The sequence below is a fragment of the Anas platyrhynchos genome, chromosome 22 (assembly GCF_047663525.1).
Source record: "Anas platyrhynchos isolate ZD024472 breed Pekin duck chromosome 22, IASCAAS_PekinDuck_T2T, whole genome shotgun sequence".
Lineage (NCBI taxonomy): Eukaryota > Metazoa > Chordata > Aves > Anseriformes > Anatidae > Anas > Anas platyrhynchos.
The window spans coordinates 4,248,867-4,269,751 of NC_092608.1; the positions used below are offsets into that span (position 1 = coordinate 4,248,867).

General features: G+C 37.9%; 2 protein-coding genes across 10 annotated transcripts in view; one reads left to right on the plus strand and one right to left on the minus strand.

Annotated features, from left to right (window-relative positions):
• The window catches only part of PIK3CD (phosphatidylinositol-4,5-bisphosphate 3-kinase catalytic subunit delta), a 45,079-nt gene extending 38,846 nt beyond the window's left edge, over positions 1 to 6,233 (plus strand). For 5 of the 6 annotated variants that reach the window (XM_027443176.3, XM_072026739.1, XM_027443174.3 and 2 more), the window contains 3 exons: positions 380 to 525; positions 1,138 to 1,270; positions 1,857 to 6,233. In XM_027443176.3, the coding sequence (XP_027298977.2) occupies positions 380 to 525; positions 1,138 to 1,270; positions 1,857 to 1,994 (417 nt within the window). In that variant the 3' untranslated portion in view covers positions 1,995 to 6,233. The remainder of the gene's footprint in view (positions 1 to 379; positions 526 to 1,137; positions 1,271 to 1,856) is intronic. The other variant, XR_005260605.2, reaches the window with a different exon arrangement.
• Positions 6,234 to 6,952: 719 nt separating this feature from the next.
• Positions 6,953 to 20,885, minus strand: part of CLSTN1 (calsyntenin 1) — a 38,320-nt gene continuing 24,387 nt past the window's right edge. For 2 of the 4 annotated variants that reach the window (XM_027443179.3, XM_027443178.2), the window contains 11 exons: positions 20,074 to 20,195; positions 19,096 to 19,258; positions 16,990 to 17,040; positions 15,122 to 15,279; positions 14,319 to 14,467; positions 13,609 to 13,835; positions 13,034 to 13,204; positions 12,291 to 12,436; positions 10,631 to 10,766; positions 9,734 to 9,918; positions 6,953 to 9,009 (listed from right to left, as the gene is read on the minus strand). In XM_027443179.3, coding sequence (XP_027298980.1) covers positions 8,815 to 9,009; positions 9,734 to 9,918; positions 10,631 to 10,766; positions 12,291 to 12,436; positions 13,034 to 13,204; positions 13,609 to 13,835; positions 14,319 to 14,467; positions 15,122 to 15,279; positions 16,990 to 17,040; positions 19,096 to 19,258; positions 20,074 to 20,195 — 1,703 coding nt within the window. In that variant the 3' untranslated portion in view covers positions 6,953 to 8,814. The remainder of the gene's footprint in view (positions 9,010 to 9,733; positions 9,919 to 10,630; positions 10,767 to 12,290; positions 12,437 to 13,033; positions 13,205 to 13,608; positions 13,836 to 14,318; positions 14,468 to 15,121; positions 15,280 to 16,989; positions 17,041 to 19,095; positions 19,259 to 20,073; positions 20,196 to 20,885) is intronic. The other 2 variants (XM_027443182.3, XM_027443181.3) reach the window with 1 other exon arrangement.

Genomic DNA, 20,885 nt, shown 5'->3' on the forward strand with positions numbered 1-20,885 from the left:
TGAATAAATAAATGTTTTGTAGCAAGAGGACGTCTTACTTCCACAGTCTGGGACTGCAGACTGCACTGGTAGAGTTAGACACCAGCCCATTCTCTTTCTGCTTTTCCTATTGACACCCTAAGGCTTTTAAAATGTATTTCCAGCTACACCAAGTACTAAAGAGCTAAGTACCTTTTCTGTCCTCTCCCACCTCTAATTACACTGGGGGCTATCTTGGCAAGTAAATATTGCTGCTTTCCCCAAAGGAGTGCAATGGACAGGTCAGTTTTTTCCCTTCCAAAATCCTATGGTCAGTATCTTTTGAATACAGTAACCATGAAGAGAGGTTGGCTAAAAGAAGTACAATTCTGAAAACAATTATTTTTTTCCTTATTTCCAGCTGTTCCATATTGATTTTGGTCACTTTTTGGGGAACTTCAAAACCAAATTTGGTATTAATAGAGAACGAGTTCCTTTCATCTTAACCTATGACTTTGTGCATGTCATCCAACAAGGAAAAACTAACAACAATGAGAAGTTTGAAAGGTAAGTGTTAGCAGTTAAATTTGACTTAAGCTTTTTAAGCTCTGAATTTCCACAATATATTTTTAGCAGAGTTATGTAGCCTATAGCTGTTAAATCCATCAATGCAGGCAGAGCACACACAGGCTCAAGCATGACCCCTTGACCTTTGCCTAGATTAGATGGCTTTGAACTGGCTTTTAAAAGTGATGGAATATATGAGGAGTCAGCCACTTACCTTGCAGCTGTCAAATCTCATTGCATAAAATAGTTTCAAAAAATTGCATAAATCTCATTGCATAAAATAGTTGCTGTAGTCTGTGGTCCCTTGTCCATGTTCTTGGACTCAGGTTTGTGGCTGTGGGGATGCATCCCTGGACTAGATAATCCAATACAATCAGATGTTCCTAGCTCTTGCTAAATGGAGAGCTGAGGAACTTACAATCATTAGCTAGTCCATTTGATTATATACAAACAAGGTAAAGCAAATAAATAATTAGGTTTAAATGAGGTGAAATGACATGCTAGTCATCAATGCAGACAGCAGGCCTCAGACTTGCTTTATAAAATAGTGTATTCATTATTCTTCAATTCACTAAGTCTTCAATGCTTTGCCTCATCTTCCTTTCTGAATAGATTCAGAGGTTATTGTGAAAAAGCCTATATGATTCTGAGGCGCCACGGTCTTCTCTTCCTGCACTTGTTTGCACTGATGAAAGCTGCTGGCCTGCCAGAACTCAGCTGCTCTAAAGACATTCAGTATCTAAAGGTAAGAAAAGCAGAGCCTGGATACAGCTGAAACTGAACACCCGATCATGTAGTTTTGTGAGGAGTAGTAGGTCACAGTGGAAGTTTCTTTGAAGCAACTGAGCTGCAAAAACTGTGAGTAAACATCCAATGCTTATGCAGGTGTCAGAAATGCAAGGTACTGGTGCTCAGGGAAGAATTTCATCAGATTCTTCAGCACAAAGGCAATAGGTACCTTGTAGAACCAGCTTGCAGGCTAAGAGGACAGAGAACTCTTTAGTGGAGTATCACTTCCTGTTCTCAACTTGCTTCTTACATTATAACAACCTAGCTTTGTCCATTTGAAAGAGAGTAGCTTTGTACAAGATTACTAAAAAATCTAATGCTTCCCTAATTCCAAGCTAAGAGTAGGATGCATCTATTTATTGGAATGCAAAAATGTGCAGCTATAGTAACCACTCAAAACAATTACTTGGGTACTTGTTCCCTACACAGCGCTCCTTTCAGTAGAGTAATTTCTGAGCAAGTAAATATTTTAGCAGTTTAGCCATTAATTGTTCAGTTGCCCTTTCAGTAAGGCTACGCTGATTTCTGCCTCTTACCTTCAGGATTCCCTAGCTCTTGGTAAAACGGACGAGGAGGCACTAAAGCACTTCAGACTAAAGTTTAATGAAGCCCTGCGAGAGAGCTGGAAAACCAAAGTGAACTGGCTAGCACACAACGTATCCAAAGATAACAGACAGTAGAGCAACTGAGTCAGCCTGCACACTCGCTCCGAGAGAATGTAATGCCACTTGCACTGAATCCAGCCATTGTAGACTGTTTTATAAAGACTGATGAATGTTGCTGTGTTCAAGATCCCTCACCTGCATTCCCAGAGGTCACACTTTTCTGCATGACTGAAGATTGTTGGACTGTCGTCAGCTGCCTAATCATGCCTGCTCTAGATCTTTGGGGGACAAGGGGCAGGCATGAGGCAATAAAATTACTGCACAGTGAAAGGTAGGTAGATGTACTGTATCCTTAAGAACTTGTTAAGCTTCAAATACATCTTCTAATGGAAGAGTTTAGGCTGTTGTAACATCCTTTGAAGATATTAAGTGGGCTAATGTGTCTATTTTCTTGACAATTCAGCTGAACACTGAAAAGCTATCCTATAGCTCTTATACTATAGCTGTTCTTCTAGGCCCCTACCATTACAGCTCAGAGGCTTTAACTCACTACGTGATCACTCCTTCTAGCCTGTTTCAGTGTGCAGCAAGGTAGGTCAGTCTAAATCACCTCTGAAACCTACTTGGGTGAATTGTTTTACTCTGCAGTGTGACAGGGAAAAATATCCATACTATTGTATTACTATCTCTCTGCTTCAGAGGCCAAAATGTTCTGAAAGGGAACTGGAGTCCAGCTATTGCTGTCTAAAAGCTGATGCTACAAGAACAGGCTTGGATTAGCCTAATGTGGGTTAGGTACATTTGTTTGCTTTCCTAAATCGGACTTTAGTTCCACCTCAAGCCGTTCCTGGATTTTTTTTTCTGTTCATAAGCCTGAAAACATTAAGATTGCATTTTGAAAATTGGCAAGTAATTGGTTGCTACATGTACCTCCTGTTGGGGTACATTAGAGCTCGTTGGCCACCTGGCTTCCCTCTACTGCACGCATGCAGGGCGCTGGCCTACACCTACGTAATCACTAGGATACAACACTGTAATCCAGTGTCAGCTGGGACAGATGGCACCATTCTGTGCTTAAGTTATTTGGCCAGTCTGCCTTCCTGTGTAACGATAGAGGAGTGCCAGATGAGTGGGTTTAACACTGAAAAATTACTTGCAAGAAGTTGCATCTCAATTCATCTTACAAATTTGTTCTCTGTTCTTTTCCAACACACATCCTGCTCTCAACTAAGGTACATGACTTTTTGTCTGTTATTAGAGCTGGGGTGCAAAGACTCTGTGTCTGTACGGGGTGGTGGAGCCAAAGAGCAAGGTGCAGCCATCTGTGATGGTACCTACAGCTGGACAAACTGTTCCAGCCTTCTGCTCTCATGGCTGCCTACGTCTTTTTCCCAGGTGGAACCTCCTCTCCCACAAGGTGCTGTTGTTAATCATATATTTCTACTCCTGTGTCATATTTTTGTTTCCAGCTAGCGTCCTCACCTGGTGGGCAGTTCTGAGCACTGGTGTTGCAAAGGGACAGATGAACAAGAGCCACTGCTGTCCCTCTGTGCCTCATGTGAGCACAGTGAGGTGCATCAAGCAGGCTGCAGCCTATGGGTCATGCTGGAAGATAAGTGAAGTAGTCTGGTTAGTATCTGCTTCCTTTAGCAGTTCCCTGAGGTGCTTTCTTTCCATTTCCCTGTGTTCTCTACAACATCATGTTCCTATGAAGGTGCTATCATTCCTACATGTTAAGGAATGACAAAATCATTCAATTTTCAAGACATCACTAAAGCTGAATCAGATCTTTGATCGTATGCCCTTAACTAGATTGAACAGTGCTAGATATCTTTCAAGGTCCCTTCCAATCCCTAACATTCTGTGATCCTGTGAAATACAGGCTTTTCGTATCATGTTTCCTAAGTGACAAGAAATCCAAATACTGTCAAACAATGGTCTACTCTCATATAAACTTAGCTTCCATGACTGGTTTGAATTATTTTTGCCTAAAGCTTACACAAAACCAGCCAGTTTCGGACAGAGGCTGAACTGAACTGTTTATTCTTAGTAGATTTACCCCTGTTATGGGGTAAATTTGATTCGATATTGTTTTTGCATCCAGCATCTAGGTACAACTCATTCTTGACTTTCAGCTCTTTTTAAAACCAGGTACTCCTGGTACTTCAAAATAAACAAAATGATTCCAGGTAATACTGGCTAAGTCCACTGGTTTTTAAAAAGCACAAGTTCAAACATATTTTTCATAAGCTGCATAACTAAGTTAATACTGCCTTAAAGTAACTTCTACCTCTGTAGAAAGTACAAGTAGATATAATGATGTTTGGTATGCATGAAACAACTTTAATAAAAAAAACCTTTCTTCATTGTCTATATATACAAACAGATGATACCAGATGATGGATTAAATGTAACATTGTGGCTCATTTAAATTGTTTTACATACTTAAGGTTTCTTTTCATGATATGAAGTCTATTCTATACTGTTATCTCTATATGTGGTATAAACCAGGTTGCTTCTCATACAGCACCTCTTTCCAGAAGCCGCAGTTAGACAGCAGACAACTGCTTTAACTTGACACAATCCTCACTGATCCCCTTTCATTACACCTTTCAAATGACTGTATGTGACTGAGATTTGGCAGAACATGTCAAGATAGAATGGTATGTGCCTTTGTAATTGACCCATATTATTTACTACACAACCCTCTCTAACAGTTTGTCAGCATATTAAGTAATATTGAAAGCCTGTTTGCAGCTACAAAAAGCAACTGTTGTGCTGTACTTTCCCTATGTTACACACCCTAGATAGCTAGAACCTAAAGCCAGGCTTCGTGTCAACCCATAGCTATGCATTTGACTTATAACACTAGCAAATCAGCATTGGATAAATGTGTATAAACTGACCCTATCTTGACTGGAGACAGGACTCTAGAATGGCTGCTGCTTCTGGAGATTAGACTAAAAGAAGCTTCAAATGGTCTTTGACTTGTCCTCTGTGAAAGGAATACTGCCATACGGTATAAATTGCTTTCACTGATGTGGTTCCCACGTGTAGTATATTCCTCACTGTTTTCTTGAACTGAACAGCAGTTATTGGTCTCAGGTTTCAAACTAAATCTTAAAGCAGTGGATCTCTATTTGTAAATATAGTATTACAAAGCTGAACTGTTTAACAAATTATGAGAGTAATCCATCTGACATGTTTTTAGCTAATATTTTAAGTATTATAAGGATACTTTTCCTTTTCAGTGCCAGATTGTATAGCCTGTTGCTTCACAGGCTAAAAGGGCATCACAAAGTAGCACTAGGGATATGCTCATCTCTCTTACACCCAATTAAAAAGTTCCAGTACCGTAAGGACTTGGACAAACACAAGCATTTCCACAGGGGAGCAGATTACCATGTGTCAGCTGCTCCGCCACAACTGACAGCGAGCCTGTGCTTTCACAGGCACTTTTTTCATTAGGCCACATCCACAGTGAGATGCACTGTGATCACAATAGGAGGGAACATGCTACACATCTGTAAATGTAAATGCAATTTTCTTACACTGCCATCAACTGAAAATCCAGGATCCCCTCTGTCATAATGTAGAAAGGCAGTCTTACCTAGCAGGTTCCTTGGTCACTCTTAGGTAATCTGTTTGCAGGCTCGCAGCAGTTCATACCCGGTTTTATAGAAGTACAAAGCAGCAGTGGCTCATGTCATCTGTCCTTCAATTGTACAAGTGCAATAAAACAAAGTTGTATCAGAATAAACTGCTAGAACTGAGCGATTCCAAAAGTGTTTCTCAATTCAGCACAGTTTTAGGTAGGTTTTGTAGTCTAGAAAGTTGACTTACCTACAAGTAAGAATGTCCATGAGTCAGCGAGTGGACTTCCTCCCTTGTACTCCACTGGAATAGCATCTTTAATGAAATTCCGATGGCTGTATTGGGTCAGCAAAGAGGCTTCTGTCTCTGATTGACAAAACAGCAGCTCACCTGATACTTCCCAGCATGTTGAATTGTACCGAAGATTAAAACTTAAATTACTTTGAAAAATGTTACATTTCACTGTAAATAAGTAACTTCTGATTTTATAAATATGCTCAAGGTGATGCCCCTTTCTACTTCTATTTATTTAGAGATGTTTTTTGTGATTTTTTTTAACTGTAAAAACAGATTGTGCTTATTCTGTTGCCTTTGAAAAAAGTATTTTTTTAAGTCAAAACGTGGTTCTGTAAGAAGAGAATGTTTACATGTTTAACTTTTCAGTTGTTTTAGGTACATGTTTTGTACAACAAAAAGTAATAAAAAAAAGATTAAATTGTACACCACGATGCCCCACTCCTTCTGTGCTTGAAAGATCAATGAAAATAAAACTGGACTCTACTACTAGGCAAACTAACACACAGTTAAATACAACTTGACCCAACTTCATTCCATTCAGTAAGAAATAAATGCAAACAACCTTTAGAACCAGAAATTTATTGTAGCTTATAGACTTTCCAAACTGACCTGTTACCAATATACACATCTGAAAGTTATACCCACAGTGGCTACAAACTGCATCAGAACGTTTACAACCTTTCAGTATTACCATTAAGTCATGATCAGTTTTAGTCTAAAATACAGCAGCTACAGTGACAGTATATGGAAGGATAAGTCTTCTACACATTAACACAGGACAACTGTCAGACATAAGTTAAAAGTTTCCCAGTTTACTTAAAACTAGCAGTTATATTACCACATAAGTAGTCAAAACCATTTCCCCATTTTAGAAATCTAAAATTTTACATTTAAAAAAAAAACAATAAAACGGTAAGCTAGTTGTGTGGGTTCTCTCCCCTGCTTCCAGGTCCATCTATTATTGTAAAAGGCACTCCACAGAGTCAAGTGTTACCACCAGATAAAACCCACCATTAGATCCCATTACATACATCAGGAGGCAAGATGTGCACTAGGTGAGAATAGGTCTGCTCTGAAAATCAAAACTATAGAACACATTTGGATCAATCTTAATCTTTTTTTAAACGATGACCCTTTTTCTCCCATTCCTTTCCCACCTTTTGGCTTGCTTGTTGCTCCTCTAGCAGGCTTATCCAGCGCAACATTTCCCTGCTGTGTACTGTCGGCCACTAACTAGCCTGCTATGACATGTGTGGTCTGTGCATCTAGAACACAGGCAGATTACATACAAGATCAAAAACTGAAACTTTGCTTACCGTGCTGAGGAGTGAATGGAGTCCTAGTTTCCTGTTACAAGCAAAACAAGTTACTCTTTAATCCACCTCCAAACATAAAAAAATCAAGTAAGCAGATATTCATTATTCAAGGCTCTGCATAGGACAAGTAAAGTTAAATGAATAAGACCTGCCTTACGAAAAAACTAGCACTCTCCACCATGGGGTCATAACTTACTTTTCGTACCTTTCAGTCAGTTCTTTAAAAAAGTCCTTTGCAATTCCAAGTTAGAACTTTGATCGGAAACAACCAAAATCAGCCATGACTTGGAATAATATTAATGTGATTCCCAAGGTTTTCTGGTTGGATAATTTATGCTATAGTTTCACCAGCAGGAAAACACAATTACTAAGTGTAAACAAAGGCTTAATACACCAACAGTCCAAGTTACTGTACAAGGAGCTACAGGGAATGAGCAGGAGTGTGGTTAATAGAAATGGTATCAGCTATGCCCCAAACCCTCCCATTCCCAAATGCAAAAAAAATGAACAGTCAAATAAACTAAAAACCTATCTATGTAGACTGGTAGCCAAGGTGCGCAGGTACACAGGTCTCAGGCTTTCCAGCTTCAATTACCAATGTAACAATCAACTAAACAAACAATCTGTCCTGCCAGCAAGATGAACAGACCATCATTGTACTACAGGCAGCCTCACTGTAATTAGTAGGTGCTGTGGCAGCACACCACAGCACCAGCACACTCGTTTGTCCACCATCCAAGTAGTGTTTTTCTCCCAATAACTTAAACAGCCCTTATGCTAAAACTTTACCAGAAAAAATAAAATAAAATAAACCCAACAAACTGTATTAGGCAGGGCAGTTGGGCAGTTGAACCTCTGCACAGGTTCCAAAGAGCCTTTACAGTTTCTCATAAGCTTGTCTGTTCCCTCTGCAAAAACAAAGGATTGGAGGAAAAAAAAGAAAAATAAAAACCAGAGTGGGGCATGAGTGAACACGGCAGCCAAGGCCAATGACACTGTTTTACTGAAACATCTACACTAGAAAACTGTGCCCGTGCTCCTGCTGCAGTAGTATGAGACTTGTATTACTTCATGCTTCATGATTTTTTTTTACTTTAGCATGTTTTATACCCCAATCCCTGTTTTCACTACCACAAATGACATAATTACATAATTCCAATATATTTACAAAATATTAAAAAGTCTGTTAATCTTCTACATATTAACCTCATTCTGCCACTTTACACATGCACTAATTTGGGAAAAAAATTAAAAGAAATCAACAGGCTGAAATGATCAGCTTTACCCTTTGTCAACAAGCAATCTTTGTATCTTTCAGAAAGACAAAAAGGAACAAAGCCATATTTGTTTCACAGAGCAAAAAAAGTTCAGAAATTCATGTGCAATGGCTACAGATCTGCAGAGTCACTTAGCTGAGATGACATGAAGAGAAAGTGCAAGGTGGTTCCTCACATAGTGTAAAAAAATCCAGTCACTGAGGCATGGCTGAGGGAAAAGAGGTGCTAACTACAATTCTAGAAACAGCATCAGGAACTAGCCGACATAACACAAACACTGGGATGTGTGTTGGTTGAATCTACTGGCCAGAATGATTTTTTTTTTTTAACACCATGAATCCTTGGGAACAATGGAGTGTATTACACTGGAGTCTTCTAGAGCAGAAACAAAGACAAAGGGAACAGCTAGAATCAATAACTGAGGGTAGAGTCATCCCATTCCAGCTGTTGCTGTCTATTAACATTCTGTTGGTCCTCCTCCTGCTCTCCTTCCTCTTCCTCACTACTTTCAGACTCTGCACTAGTGATGTCATCTTCTTCTCCATCTTCGCTTTCTTCTTCCTCCTCTTCCTCTTCTTCTTCACTGCTGTGTTGGTCCTCATAAGTCTGTTAAGATAGAAATTGGCTGTTGATATCATACTAGCCAAAATTCCCTTTATTCTTTTGGATTGGGCACAGAGTACTCTTACTGAGAAAGAGCTATTAATTTATTACTGATTTTAGAAGTTCAACAGTAATCAGGCAACCAGAAAACAAAGCTTAAACTCTCAATAAAATAACTCTTCTTGTTTTGTAACATTTCTATCAATCCTGTCACTCCAACCAAACTAATTCATAAGTATGATCCAGTACTTATTCTACTAAATTCTACTGGAGAAAGACCTTTCAGTAAGATAACACAAATAACATTAAGGTTGCACATCTTTCTTGTTTCTGATTTTCCAAAATTTCAGACATTAAACACAGTAGCCAGAAACATCCTAAGTACAGACAATGTTTCAACAATAACTTTTTGCAACTTTGGGAAAAAAGCTGATTGTCACTAAGGTAGAGTGCAGCATGATAAACACTAGCATTGAACACTGAACCGTAAAGCCTGATTCAAGTGATTCTTGCCCAGTTACGTATCACAAAGCTACAGCCCACGCAAGATCCCAAACGTAACCACTCTTGGGATTTGTCACTTTTGGGCATCTATTAAAAACTCAGTGTCTGTTCTCTCTGTGTTCTATGGTTGTTTTTGCTCTACTACTCTGTCTGTGTACAGTCATACCGCTTACAGCTGAAAGAGGAATTTTTTGTGAAATGCTGAGACACCAGTCTGATTTACCTCCATAGGGTTCACAGTGATGGTCAAAGCAGAGTCATCCCAGTCCATCTCATTTTCCTTTCCAGTGTCCTGGTCACGCATCGTTCTCTGATGTGCAGCTCGGATTCGGAACACTCCCAGAATAATCATAAAAACCAGGAAACTCACACAAACTACAATCACAACAGTGGCTGTGCTTGGAACAACTGCAACAAGAAAATGAACGGAGTTTCTTAGATGATACTGATAAACAACTTTTATGTAAAGCTAGTAACTAATCCTCTGTTCCTATCACCTGCAAGAGGGAAATGGCATTATACAAATATTGTAGGTAGCTACACAGAGGCAGTTTGTATAAGGCCACTAAAAAGTCAGTGGGAGATCCAAAACTAAAACTTAGTTCCTAAGTATAATTACATCAATCTGAAGGACTGACAACACATGGAAAGCAGATCCTACCACACAGACTCCTCTCTAATACACTTTCCTTCCTCTCACATCCTACCCCCATGTCAAATTTATGTAATTAAGATAAAAAGGGCAGACACCACGACTCATCAAGGGAATAACAATGCAATTCTTTCCCTATGCCATTCACAAGAAATATTGTCCCAGTTCCTCACAGCCCTTTATCTAGGTCTTATAGTCCCTGCCAAGAACAGTACACCTCCCATTTTCCAATGCACACACACCAGCAGAAAGTTTCCCTGCTGGCAGGAAAAGATATTTCATAGATCTGTAGCAATCTGCTCCTCCTTGTCCAGGCAACAGCAGAATGGGATCAAGATGCTGCTTAAATTTGTTAGTCCAACACATTGGGTTAACTGGGAAAAAAAAATCTTGGTGCAGCAAGAAGCCTCTGTGACAGTTTAACAACAGAAAAAAATCATCTGAACTTCAGTGACTGAGAATCCTTACCTGAAAATGGATGAGGGTTAGCTAGGTTGTGACCAGAGAGATCAACAAACGTGTGATGCACTGGATGAACAAATTGTGGTTGCGCAGCTATGTGATTAGCATGTTCAATGGGGTTAGCTGTGTGGATAACGTTCACCTAGGTACAACAGGAAATTGTTAATCCCCCAGAAATACAAGAGTTTACCTCTCAAGAGGCAGAAAGAAAAAAAGGAGAAAAAAAACACACAGAACAATTTCCCATTGTAAGCATCCCATTCTCATTCAGCATAGCAATGGTTTGTCTCTGGGGACAATCACCCCAGCCAGCAATTCCTCCTATGTTATAGTTTCTTGTCACATAACCTTTCGTTTTTTTCATCTCTCTAATCTATGTAAGTTAGCCTTGCGAGCTTTTGTACAGACACCAGTATTTCAGAATAAAACAGGTAAAGCCAGTTCATTATCAAATTTGGTAGCTAGCCATTTTAATCCTGACAAAACAGTATATAAAAAGGTATGACATATTAATTACATTTCTTCATTCCCTTCTATTCTGCTGTTTATCTTCAGCTACCAGCAAAGACAAAATCCATATTACAGAACAAAGGTTAAGAAAAAATTGCTCTTTGCAGTTTAACCCAAGCTTAGCATAGCTGGCATTTAAGTACAACTGCAAGCTCGCCCTCACAAAGGGTATTTCATGCTTCCTTGCCAAACAAGCAGAGCTAAATATACCTCTCCTGTTGCAGAACATTGTGATATAGGTTACCTGAGCAGCTGCACAACAGGAAGGGAGCGAGTTCAGTACAGAAAAAGGAAAGCATTTGCTTTTAATAGTTTGGTAAGATCCCAACTCAAGCTCACAGAATTTCCTCAGGAAACAAAATCACATTACTTAGTTAAGAAAATTTCTGTTCTGTAACACGAGAGGCTCTGCAGCCTTCCTTCCCAGCCCCTAATATCCACCCAGCTAGTGGTAAATACAACTGTTACCTTTACTGTCACCAATTTCATCAGCTTTAAAATGTAGAAATTCAAACTCATAGATAAAAGATGCAGGCGTTGATGACAGTTCCACTCAATTAAAATAACTTCATGTTCCAGCAGCTGAGATTTTAGTGTCTACTATGTTACATTCTGCTGTACTTCCATATATTTGATATAAGCATACTGAGTAATAATTAACCCGTATTCTACTGCAGAAGAAGTGCAACTTCAGCCTGTTTAGGCCTTTACATCAGTGCTTAGTATAAGTCAGTGTTTTAGGGAACACACAAGCAAAACAGTAAAGGGCCCAGAAAGTTCATTTGCAGAATCCTGTAAGTTATACATGAAAGCTACTCAAGTCTCTGGTCAGTACAGCACCATTATTAGTACTTGAATCAATTTTTTTTTTTATTTTCCTAAATTTATATGCTTTCTAATTCGATGTTTTTACCTTCACGATTCCATTAACCATATCATTTCTACTACACCACATGTTTCACCTTTATTTAAGCAGCCTTATTTAAATGCAGGATTAAGAACACACAAAATAAAATACCACCTAAGATGTGCAAGTTCACTAATATTTACAGAAAAAAAACACTAATTTAATTATTGATCAGTAATCCATCAGCTTTAACCAAGCTGCATATCCAGACTTGGTAACCTTCCGGAGTGATCAGAATAGCTTACATACCTCCACTTTAAATTCGTTGCTGACATACCGCCCGTTAAGCTCAGAACAAACTAATTTGAACTTTCTGTCAAAGAGAGAAACTGTATGCCAGTTTCTGTAGCGTATCAAATGCAAAACCTCCTCATAACTAGCCATAGTATCCACCCCTGTGGAGAGAAACAAGTAAAACAATTACTTTGCAAAAGACTAGGGCAACATCATATACTCCACAAACTTCACTCCTTTTCTTTAAGCAAGTTTTCTCAGCTGATACATTTTCAGTCAGCAGAATAAAAATAACACCATTATGACAGACATGCACACGTGGCTTTACTAAAATTTTGTGTTTACTTTGAGATAAAATCCTAGACCCACATTATCTTTAAAGGTGTCTTTTCTTCTGCATGTGTAATTTGTTCTAAATATGAAATAGAAAGGAATGACACATGCTCCAAGGCACCGTGTTACCTGTGCAAGAAGCAAGCCTCGTCTAGGGGGCAGAGTGTACTTCATTTCCACAGTTGAAAAGTGACTTGCAATTTAGGACACAAGAGAATAGAAAGGAGGTTCTAGAATGACCTATTTCCTAGAACCACAGATTTCCACAGAATATAGTGGGAACACCTCAGAGCCTGAAATTCTAGTCAAAAATCAAAATATTTGGAGTAAGGTGTTACAAACCATCTATCAAGCACACAGCTCCTCTTATCACTGATTTCAGACCCTTTAGACCCAGCTGTATGAGCAGAAGTACTAAGTCCTACCTGTGATGATCATGCCAAGGTTGGAACTACTCATCTCAATGCCCTTCTGCTGTAATCGTGTCATGTCAATCTCCAGGCTTTCTTGTTCCTGATTTAGTTCCTCTCCCATCACTGTCACCTCACATGTATCCAGGTTATGCATGATCTCTTCAGATACCAAAGACTCTTGAACTAAGAAGTAAAGAAAAGTCCAAAGAGATAAGCAGAAACAAAGGTGAAGTAGAGAAGAGCCCAAGAACCATAAAATATCCCATGCAAACAGAACTCTTCTTTCAAATCAGATATTAAGACCTGGGTCTGAAGTACAGAGACCAAGGATTCAAGATGTAACGATAAAACAAACAAGCTTTTGGGATTGTTTACATGAAGATAATGGCCTAGGCTTACTACCATTTCCAAACAAATTTCTATTAGCCCAGAGCAAAGTAACTACACAAGTGATATACATCTTAGTTTCCCCTACTAGATTCTGTACCATGAGAGAAATCCATGTTTCTTTGCAAAAGAAAGATCCTCCAACGTGATCATTGAATGGAGTAAGGGTAGGCAACAGTCCTAAACAGAAATTATGTTACCTGTAGGATCTTCATCTCCATCTCCCTCGGGCTCCACCTCCCGTGTAATGGTGCTTATTATGCGAAGCTCAGGAAAGAGGGAAATACCCTCAGAACTTTCAAACTCTGAAGCAGACCGGGCAAAATGGTTGATGCCACTAAGGCTGATTTTTGGTTCCTCTGGCTGCAAGACCATCACATATCCCTCCACAGACGGAATGGAGACGCAGGCCTCTTCATTGAAACATCTGTGAGACACAGAAGCAGTTTTGCAGTCTAGGTAGCTATTTGAGAGGGAGCCACAATTACGCAGAGTAATTGCCTTACAAATTAAAAAAGCTTTGTCTCAGACCCAAGAGTCTTAGATAAATTCATCAACTGCGTTGGAAGAACTTCCCAGCAAGGGAACAACCTTACAATTAATTCTTACTTACATTTAACATTTTGCCCCATTTTTTCTGCTATGACTAACAGCCACAGATAACAACTTTAATGAAGCCTGTGATACCGAAGATTCCTCACTGTGTACCCTTGCAACAATAAATTTCCTTACACGTTCCTTACTGCAGGCTCAGGAAGAAAACAGAATTCAGAACAGATGCCCATATTCTGATGTGTGAGGGTTACGTACAGCAATACTCTTTTGTGTATCATAACTTGAGATACATGAACATTTTTCCAGGTTTCACTACCGTAATACACAGACACATTATTTCAGCATGAGGACGTACTTGACAGCACTGGTGATTTTAAGCCTCCGGATTCCAGGTGTTGGGAATTGGCGAGAATTCAGATAGGAAATGTGCTGCATGGCCTTATCAACCCTGTCTATATCATCCCCTTCTAAGGTCAGTGTTGACTGACTTGGGTTCATGTGGATCTGAAATAACAGGGAAAAATAATAAAAAAGAATATAAATAGTAACACGATAAGGTAACCAAAACCACAAGTTCAGCACTGCTTAGCCAGGTAAATGCTAGGATAATAACATATGTATTCAAAGCAATGAGGCCATTATTTACTGGCCTTGTGCTTCACAGTTTAATTTCCCTATTCACTTCCTTATTCAAGTCAAATATGCTTAGTATTTGGTTCTTCAAGAAGAAATCTAGACACTTATTGTAGTTCTGATGTGAAGTAACATGAAAAAGAAACAGCTAATATAAAAGAGACATTTATCTGTTCTTACAACTACGCTACTAAAAAATAAAACACAGAAGTTAGGTTAATTCTACTAAGCTGCTCACTGAGAATCTCTAACTTTTATTAAGACAATCTGGTATAGCTGGTAAAACAGAGAGGCTTTCAAATATGGAATTTTTCCTCCAAAGGAGAGAACACAGTAACTTATATTCTTAAACTCCACTATGCCCATACTAGAAAGATTTGCTATTTTTCATGTAATTTTACTGCAAAATGTCACAACAGATTAGTTTGTTTTATTTGGGACACCTCTAATAGCTACAATCAAAACTTGAATCTATTTATCAGTACAGTAATATACGTGCTTGCATATATTCATAGGGAACTTTACCTTCACGCCTTTGCCAATACCATCAGCTATTTGCAAATCCAGTCCTTCTTTGCAGGTATATAGGCAATCTATCACTTTCTTGTTTTCCAGTTTACCAGAACGAATCATCAAACCTGCCAGATTGCCTCGGAAGAACTGAGCCATGCGGAGTTCACCACCTTCATAATGGAAGGAAGGAAAATCTTAAACATCTTGATTTTATTTATTTTACCTTTTTCACTTGTAAAACAACAAAGATGCTTTGTGGCTCCACAATGTATTATAGACATGCAGGTTAGTTTTCATCCATTCGGGGTGTTAACCTTGTGATTATGTTCAAGCATAAAGAAAGAATTAAGCAGTTCACCATGCATGGCCTCCAAAACAGGAAGGTGTGGCCATCCTGAACTGTGAAACTAAGGCTACTTTTCCATAAAAAAAGTATCTTATGCCCATACAGCGAGGTGGTGTTCTTCAGATATGAAAGACAAAACCAGTGAGATTAACAGAATCCTGAATCCTCGCAATGAGTTAACAGCTTCTCTACAAAACCAGCAGTCTATCAGGATAGAAGACAACAGCATCAATCATCTAGATGTTAGCTACCTAAATCTAAGCCAATCGTTTCAGGCCCTCTTTACACTCAAATGAGAGAAATAAACTTCACAAAGTGATACAGCTCTTCCTGTAAAAGACATCCAAAAGTTAACTGGTCCCCTCTAAAAGTGCCTACTTCTCTGCATGGACAGAAATGAGGAGTTTTAAACTCAAGTAATTTGTGTTTTAGACATTTGAATTAAGCCTGATGAATTGCAACCCAGAGATTTTTTGAAGATAACACCAAATGATCACCAAGTGAGCTTATTAATGGGGCCAGAAAACACCACCTGGAAATTAGTATTTCATGGTCATCATAAGCTAACAGATTCTAATAAAGGTATCTAATCTTGTTTTAAAGATTCTACGTGATGGAAGATCCCTGACATAACTCGATACAAGTTTTCAGTAGTTAATTGTCCTGTTATAAATGATATCCTTTCCAATTTAGACTTGTACAGTTCCAGAATCTAGCCCCTGGATTCTGTTACATCCTTGACAAACTAAAACACAATGCACAGCTCAAAACCTCTTTCAATCTTATGTAGATCATTTCAGAAATTCTTGAACTACACATATCAAGTACGTAACCTGAATATACTTTTAGAAATATATGCTTATTTCATTGTCTCAACTCAAGACACAAAATCCACTGAGCTATCAACTACAAATGTTTGAGAAAATAAAACCCTGTAGCCAACCAGGAATACCTGGGAGCCAAAGCCTTTATGCCTACTCACTAACTTGAACTTTATACCATTTTTTTCATCAAACGAGTATCCATCCCACTGTAAGTTACAGCCTGTCTTGGAGTTAAATATGAGCAACCTGTTCTAAATATGGAATCACTTCTCCTTGGAGTGGGGAGCAGGACCATCCATCCAGAGGTCCTTTCCTACCTACTGAATGATTCTGTGCTATGCATACACACACCTTCATACATGTATGTACATATGCATATATACACACATATAGGATGAGGTATTTTTATGTTTTAACCAAACTGGATGAAAGAGATCATAGTTTATTTTGCACCAGCAACTTATTTTACACCACTTCACTGCAATCACAATGGTTGCAAATTTATACATGGATGTGCAATTGGGTGCAAAAAAAAAAAAAAAATCAGTTGGTGAAGCTCTGGAAATAAAGGCACAATGAAGAAACAAGCCTAGGAGAGGATTATGTGAAGGTCAATGGCCCGAATGCAATGCCTGCATTTCATGCTGCGTGTGAGATGAAGCAATGTCTTGGCTTAAAAATGAAAACAGTAGGGAAAAAACTCCAGCAACCTGCAGAGGTCTCGGGCACAGTTTCATTGTCATTTTCATTTTCTGTATATTCTGTAGAAAAGCAAGACAAAGAATAGGACAATAGGGAAGGGACCAGGTCGTTACCATTTGTCAAATTCTCTCTTAGGTCACAGAAAATAGATACCACTACTTCCCCCCAAAAGCATGCTTATACTCCACCCAGCTTCTCAAGGATTACGAGTTCTCTGAAAACTGCAATTCAGGGAAGAAGCTTTACTAAGCTATTACAAGAACAAACATTCATGACATGACAAATCTGAAGAGCCCCATACACAAGTCACAGTAAAAACGATCACACTGGAGAACACTAACTACAAATACCCAGTCTCACACAAACCACTATTTGTAATAAGAGGCGGGTCTATCAGCTGGCTTATTTTTTCCCCTCTCCCTAAAGCAGAAATTAAGGTAAGATCCAGCCTGTACCAGTAGACCACCCGATGGTATTAAATGTTGATCAAAAGAAGCTATTAGTGACACAAATTTCTTATCATAATAATAGTAACATATGTATCAAGTGATCAATTTGTGAAATGGAAGTGTGTTAAATAAGAAAAAAAAAAGCTTTTAATCTTTTTTAAGAAGTTTACATCTTTTTTTCAAAAATCACAGAATCTCTCCCTCCTTTGGCATAACTGTTTTTCCTTCTGTGCTCTAATTGCCTAAAAATCAGACTGGCAGAATCTTGAAAAAGGTAGCACCAAGTTCTTGTATTCCAGACTTTTAATGCTCCTATTTCAGTATGCTGTTATTAAAAAGTAAATTAATGTCACAAGAAATTAAAGAATCATATAATGTTGCTAATGTGAAAGCACAAAAGTTTGTAGACTAAATGCTTTTGTTTGGATACAGCGCATGTACAGAAGCCATTACACCATGTATATGCTCAGCTGGAACAGAGTTTCTAAGCTGTAGTTTCTTGAAAACCAGCCAGTATATCTTCCATTTGAACAAAAATAGACAGCTGGAAAGTCACAAACAGAATATGAGATGAATAATGGAGAAAATAATTAATTGACTCAAAGGGACAACAGAATGAATTTTAACACTAAATTAAGAAATGCTGGAAGACAGTGAACTTCCCACAAAATAGTAAGTTTGATGGAGAGGATATTTTGATAATTTAACCTTCATTCATACTTCAAAGACTTAAAACTCAAAGAGAAAAGAGACATCATGAGAAAAAACCTGTTAAGTTGACATAAATGTCCCCAAACTTCCCATTTGTCATTCATTCACAAGCTAATTCTATGTATTATTGCAGACTGCAACTACAGTCCACATTCTGAACTACAATAAAGCACGAATGATTTAGCACTGTTCTCTCTGTGACCCAAAAGATCAGCTTTCTATCACCTAGAAGGTAATTAAATCAGTGAGCAAAACATTTGAGTTCAGGATGAGCTCTGTTACAGAAATCTCTTGTACCAATGTACTCTGATTAGCCACCAATGTTCCATGTTCATATGCTTTTTTTTTTTTTTCCCCACAAGCTTTGAAGAATAGTTTCATGAGTTTTAGAGAATATGACACAGCACTTTACAGTTTGCAGAATATTGTGTTTTAACCATAGGCTTCGTATAATAAAGCAGATGCTTCTTACGTTTGTAAGCAGAAAATACCTGAGACACCATCACTGTGCTGCTTAGCTAAATTGTCTGCTGGCTGTATTTCGATTTATGAGAATACTTTCTTTTTCTAAAATAGGACTTTCAACCTACTTGAAATTAGTGTTCTACATAGTAATATGAAGTATAAGATGTACTCTTACAACTGTTATTAAAATTAAGCTATCTATATTCTCAGTTACCACAAAAATCACTTTGATGGAATACTGCTTGGTGAGTGGCCCTGTACTTCATACACACCTGCAGCCAATAAGCAAAAAAAAAAAAAAAACACAGAAAAAATAGCTAAGAGAAGAAATATGTGATATTAGTTAGGACCAAAAATAATCTGCATAAGACATAACAAGTCATCTTTAATGCATTAAAAAGATTAGCTATGTACTACTAGACTAACCGCAAAGATTTTGTTTAAAAAAATAAAAGTTAAATAAATGTCTTAACAACTGTAAATAGTCACCTTGCCAACATGCTCCAACTACTAGCTGCGTTTCTATTTTTGAAGGATGAAGTGGATAATCTTCAGTCACTGGGAAAGGATCATACGAAACACCATCTACATAAAGAGTTACTGCAGGAAATTCAACGTTGAGGACATAATGATGCCATTCTTTGTCACACACCTGAACAAAAAAGTTTTAAAAATTGCTTTAATCTTTAAAAAAGCATTGCATTTGAATAACTTGATCTGACGCATGTTTTGCATATATATATATATATATATATGTAGACATATTGACAAACTATAAACTTGTATAGGCATACTTCATGTTTCACACATATGGAACAGAAAAAAGCAAAGCAACCACAGGTTTATAAATAGTTTCTTCTCTTCTATAGCCAATATAGGAAGCTGCATGTATTTCCATTCCTTCAATTTTTATAGGATCTAAATATTAACCATGTATTTAAATTAAATAAAATACATATCCACATGTTAGCACATTTATAAATAGTGTTATAATACAACATTACTTGTCAAATGATCTGTTTTTGCTGAGGGGGATTGTTTACAGAAAAATGTGACCATTTTGAATATAATAAAGCTTTCCACAATATAATTATTTATACTGAAAGTCAGTTACTTTTTGGAAAGCAATAATCTTTCCCCACAGATATATATGGACATTTTACCACTAAAGCAGTATATGTTGCCATGTATACAAAATACTAGGATACAGTGAGCTATGTTAGAATGCAACTCTGGTCAGGTAACTGACCAGATGCAAATTTTTACATGCTGGAAAAGCACACAAAATATTTAGTCCCTCCCGTTTCATTCTTCAAAATCATAAATTGGGTTCTATAAAGCTTGGTATCAGGAGTCCGGAATTGCAAAAAGTATTTAATAATCATTATATTATATTATCAAGGAGTTTAGGCTCCAGTGTTTTTTACCGCATTCTAACACATTACCAACTGTCCCTTCCAAACTTACTTGGTTCAGTTTCCAATGAAATTCAGCAGGCTTGTACGTTTTTCCCTCTGAAGGATCTTGGCGGAAGAGGAAAACAAGTCGGCAGTTGTGTACATACAGTGCGTAGTGGTGTCGGTTCATATCTGCACAAGAGGTACAATTAGTATTACTCTTTTCTGTAAGCATCAGGAACACCAAAAAATTCACCCCTTCTGAAATTCCATATGTAAATGCCCCGTAGTTGATAGGAAAAACAAACGTAGAAGCAAATCAGACATGTTAAGAAGAATGAGAAACATCTATGGCAGTAGTTCAGAGAAACATTCTTGAACAGACCAAGAATACACACAGAAAAAACAACAGACATCTATCTTGAAATCCAATCTGAACCAAGGCCTAGGACTGAAAACTGACAGGGATAAACCCTCTGAAAAAAAAAGAAAACAAAAAAAAAAAGAGAGCTCTATTTACAAACAGAAAAAACTTTGTTACAAATAAGCATCTTCTACCACATCTAATTACAGTTTTGGAACACATATACATGATGGCAGCTCAACAGATTTTTTATTAAGTGTAAAGCATATAATGTAAAACTTAAAATAAACAGAAAGGTGAGAAGCTAGAAAATCAAGTAAGAATAAGGAAAGGAAACATTTTAGCTACATCATCCATACCATGGCATGGATACGTCAAGAAATGGAATGAAAAAGTACCAAAACCATACCAATCTTTCACTCTGACATCATTAAACTTAACTGTATTGTTCCAGTGCAATTTGTTCAGAATTATCTCTCTCCAACAAACCTAGTTCTTGACTTTCAGTACTGCATAAT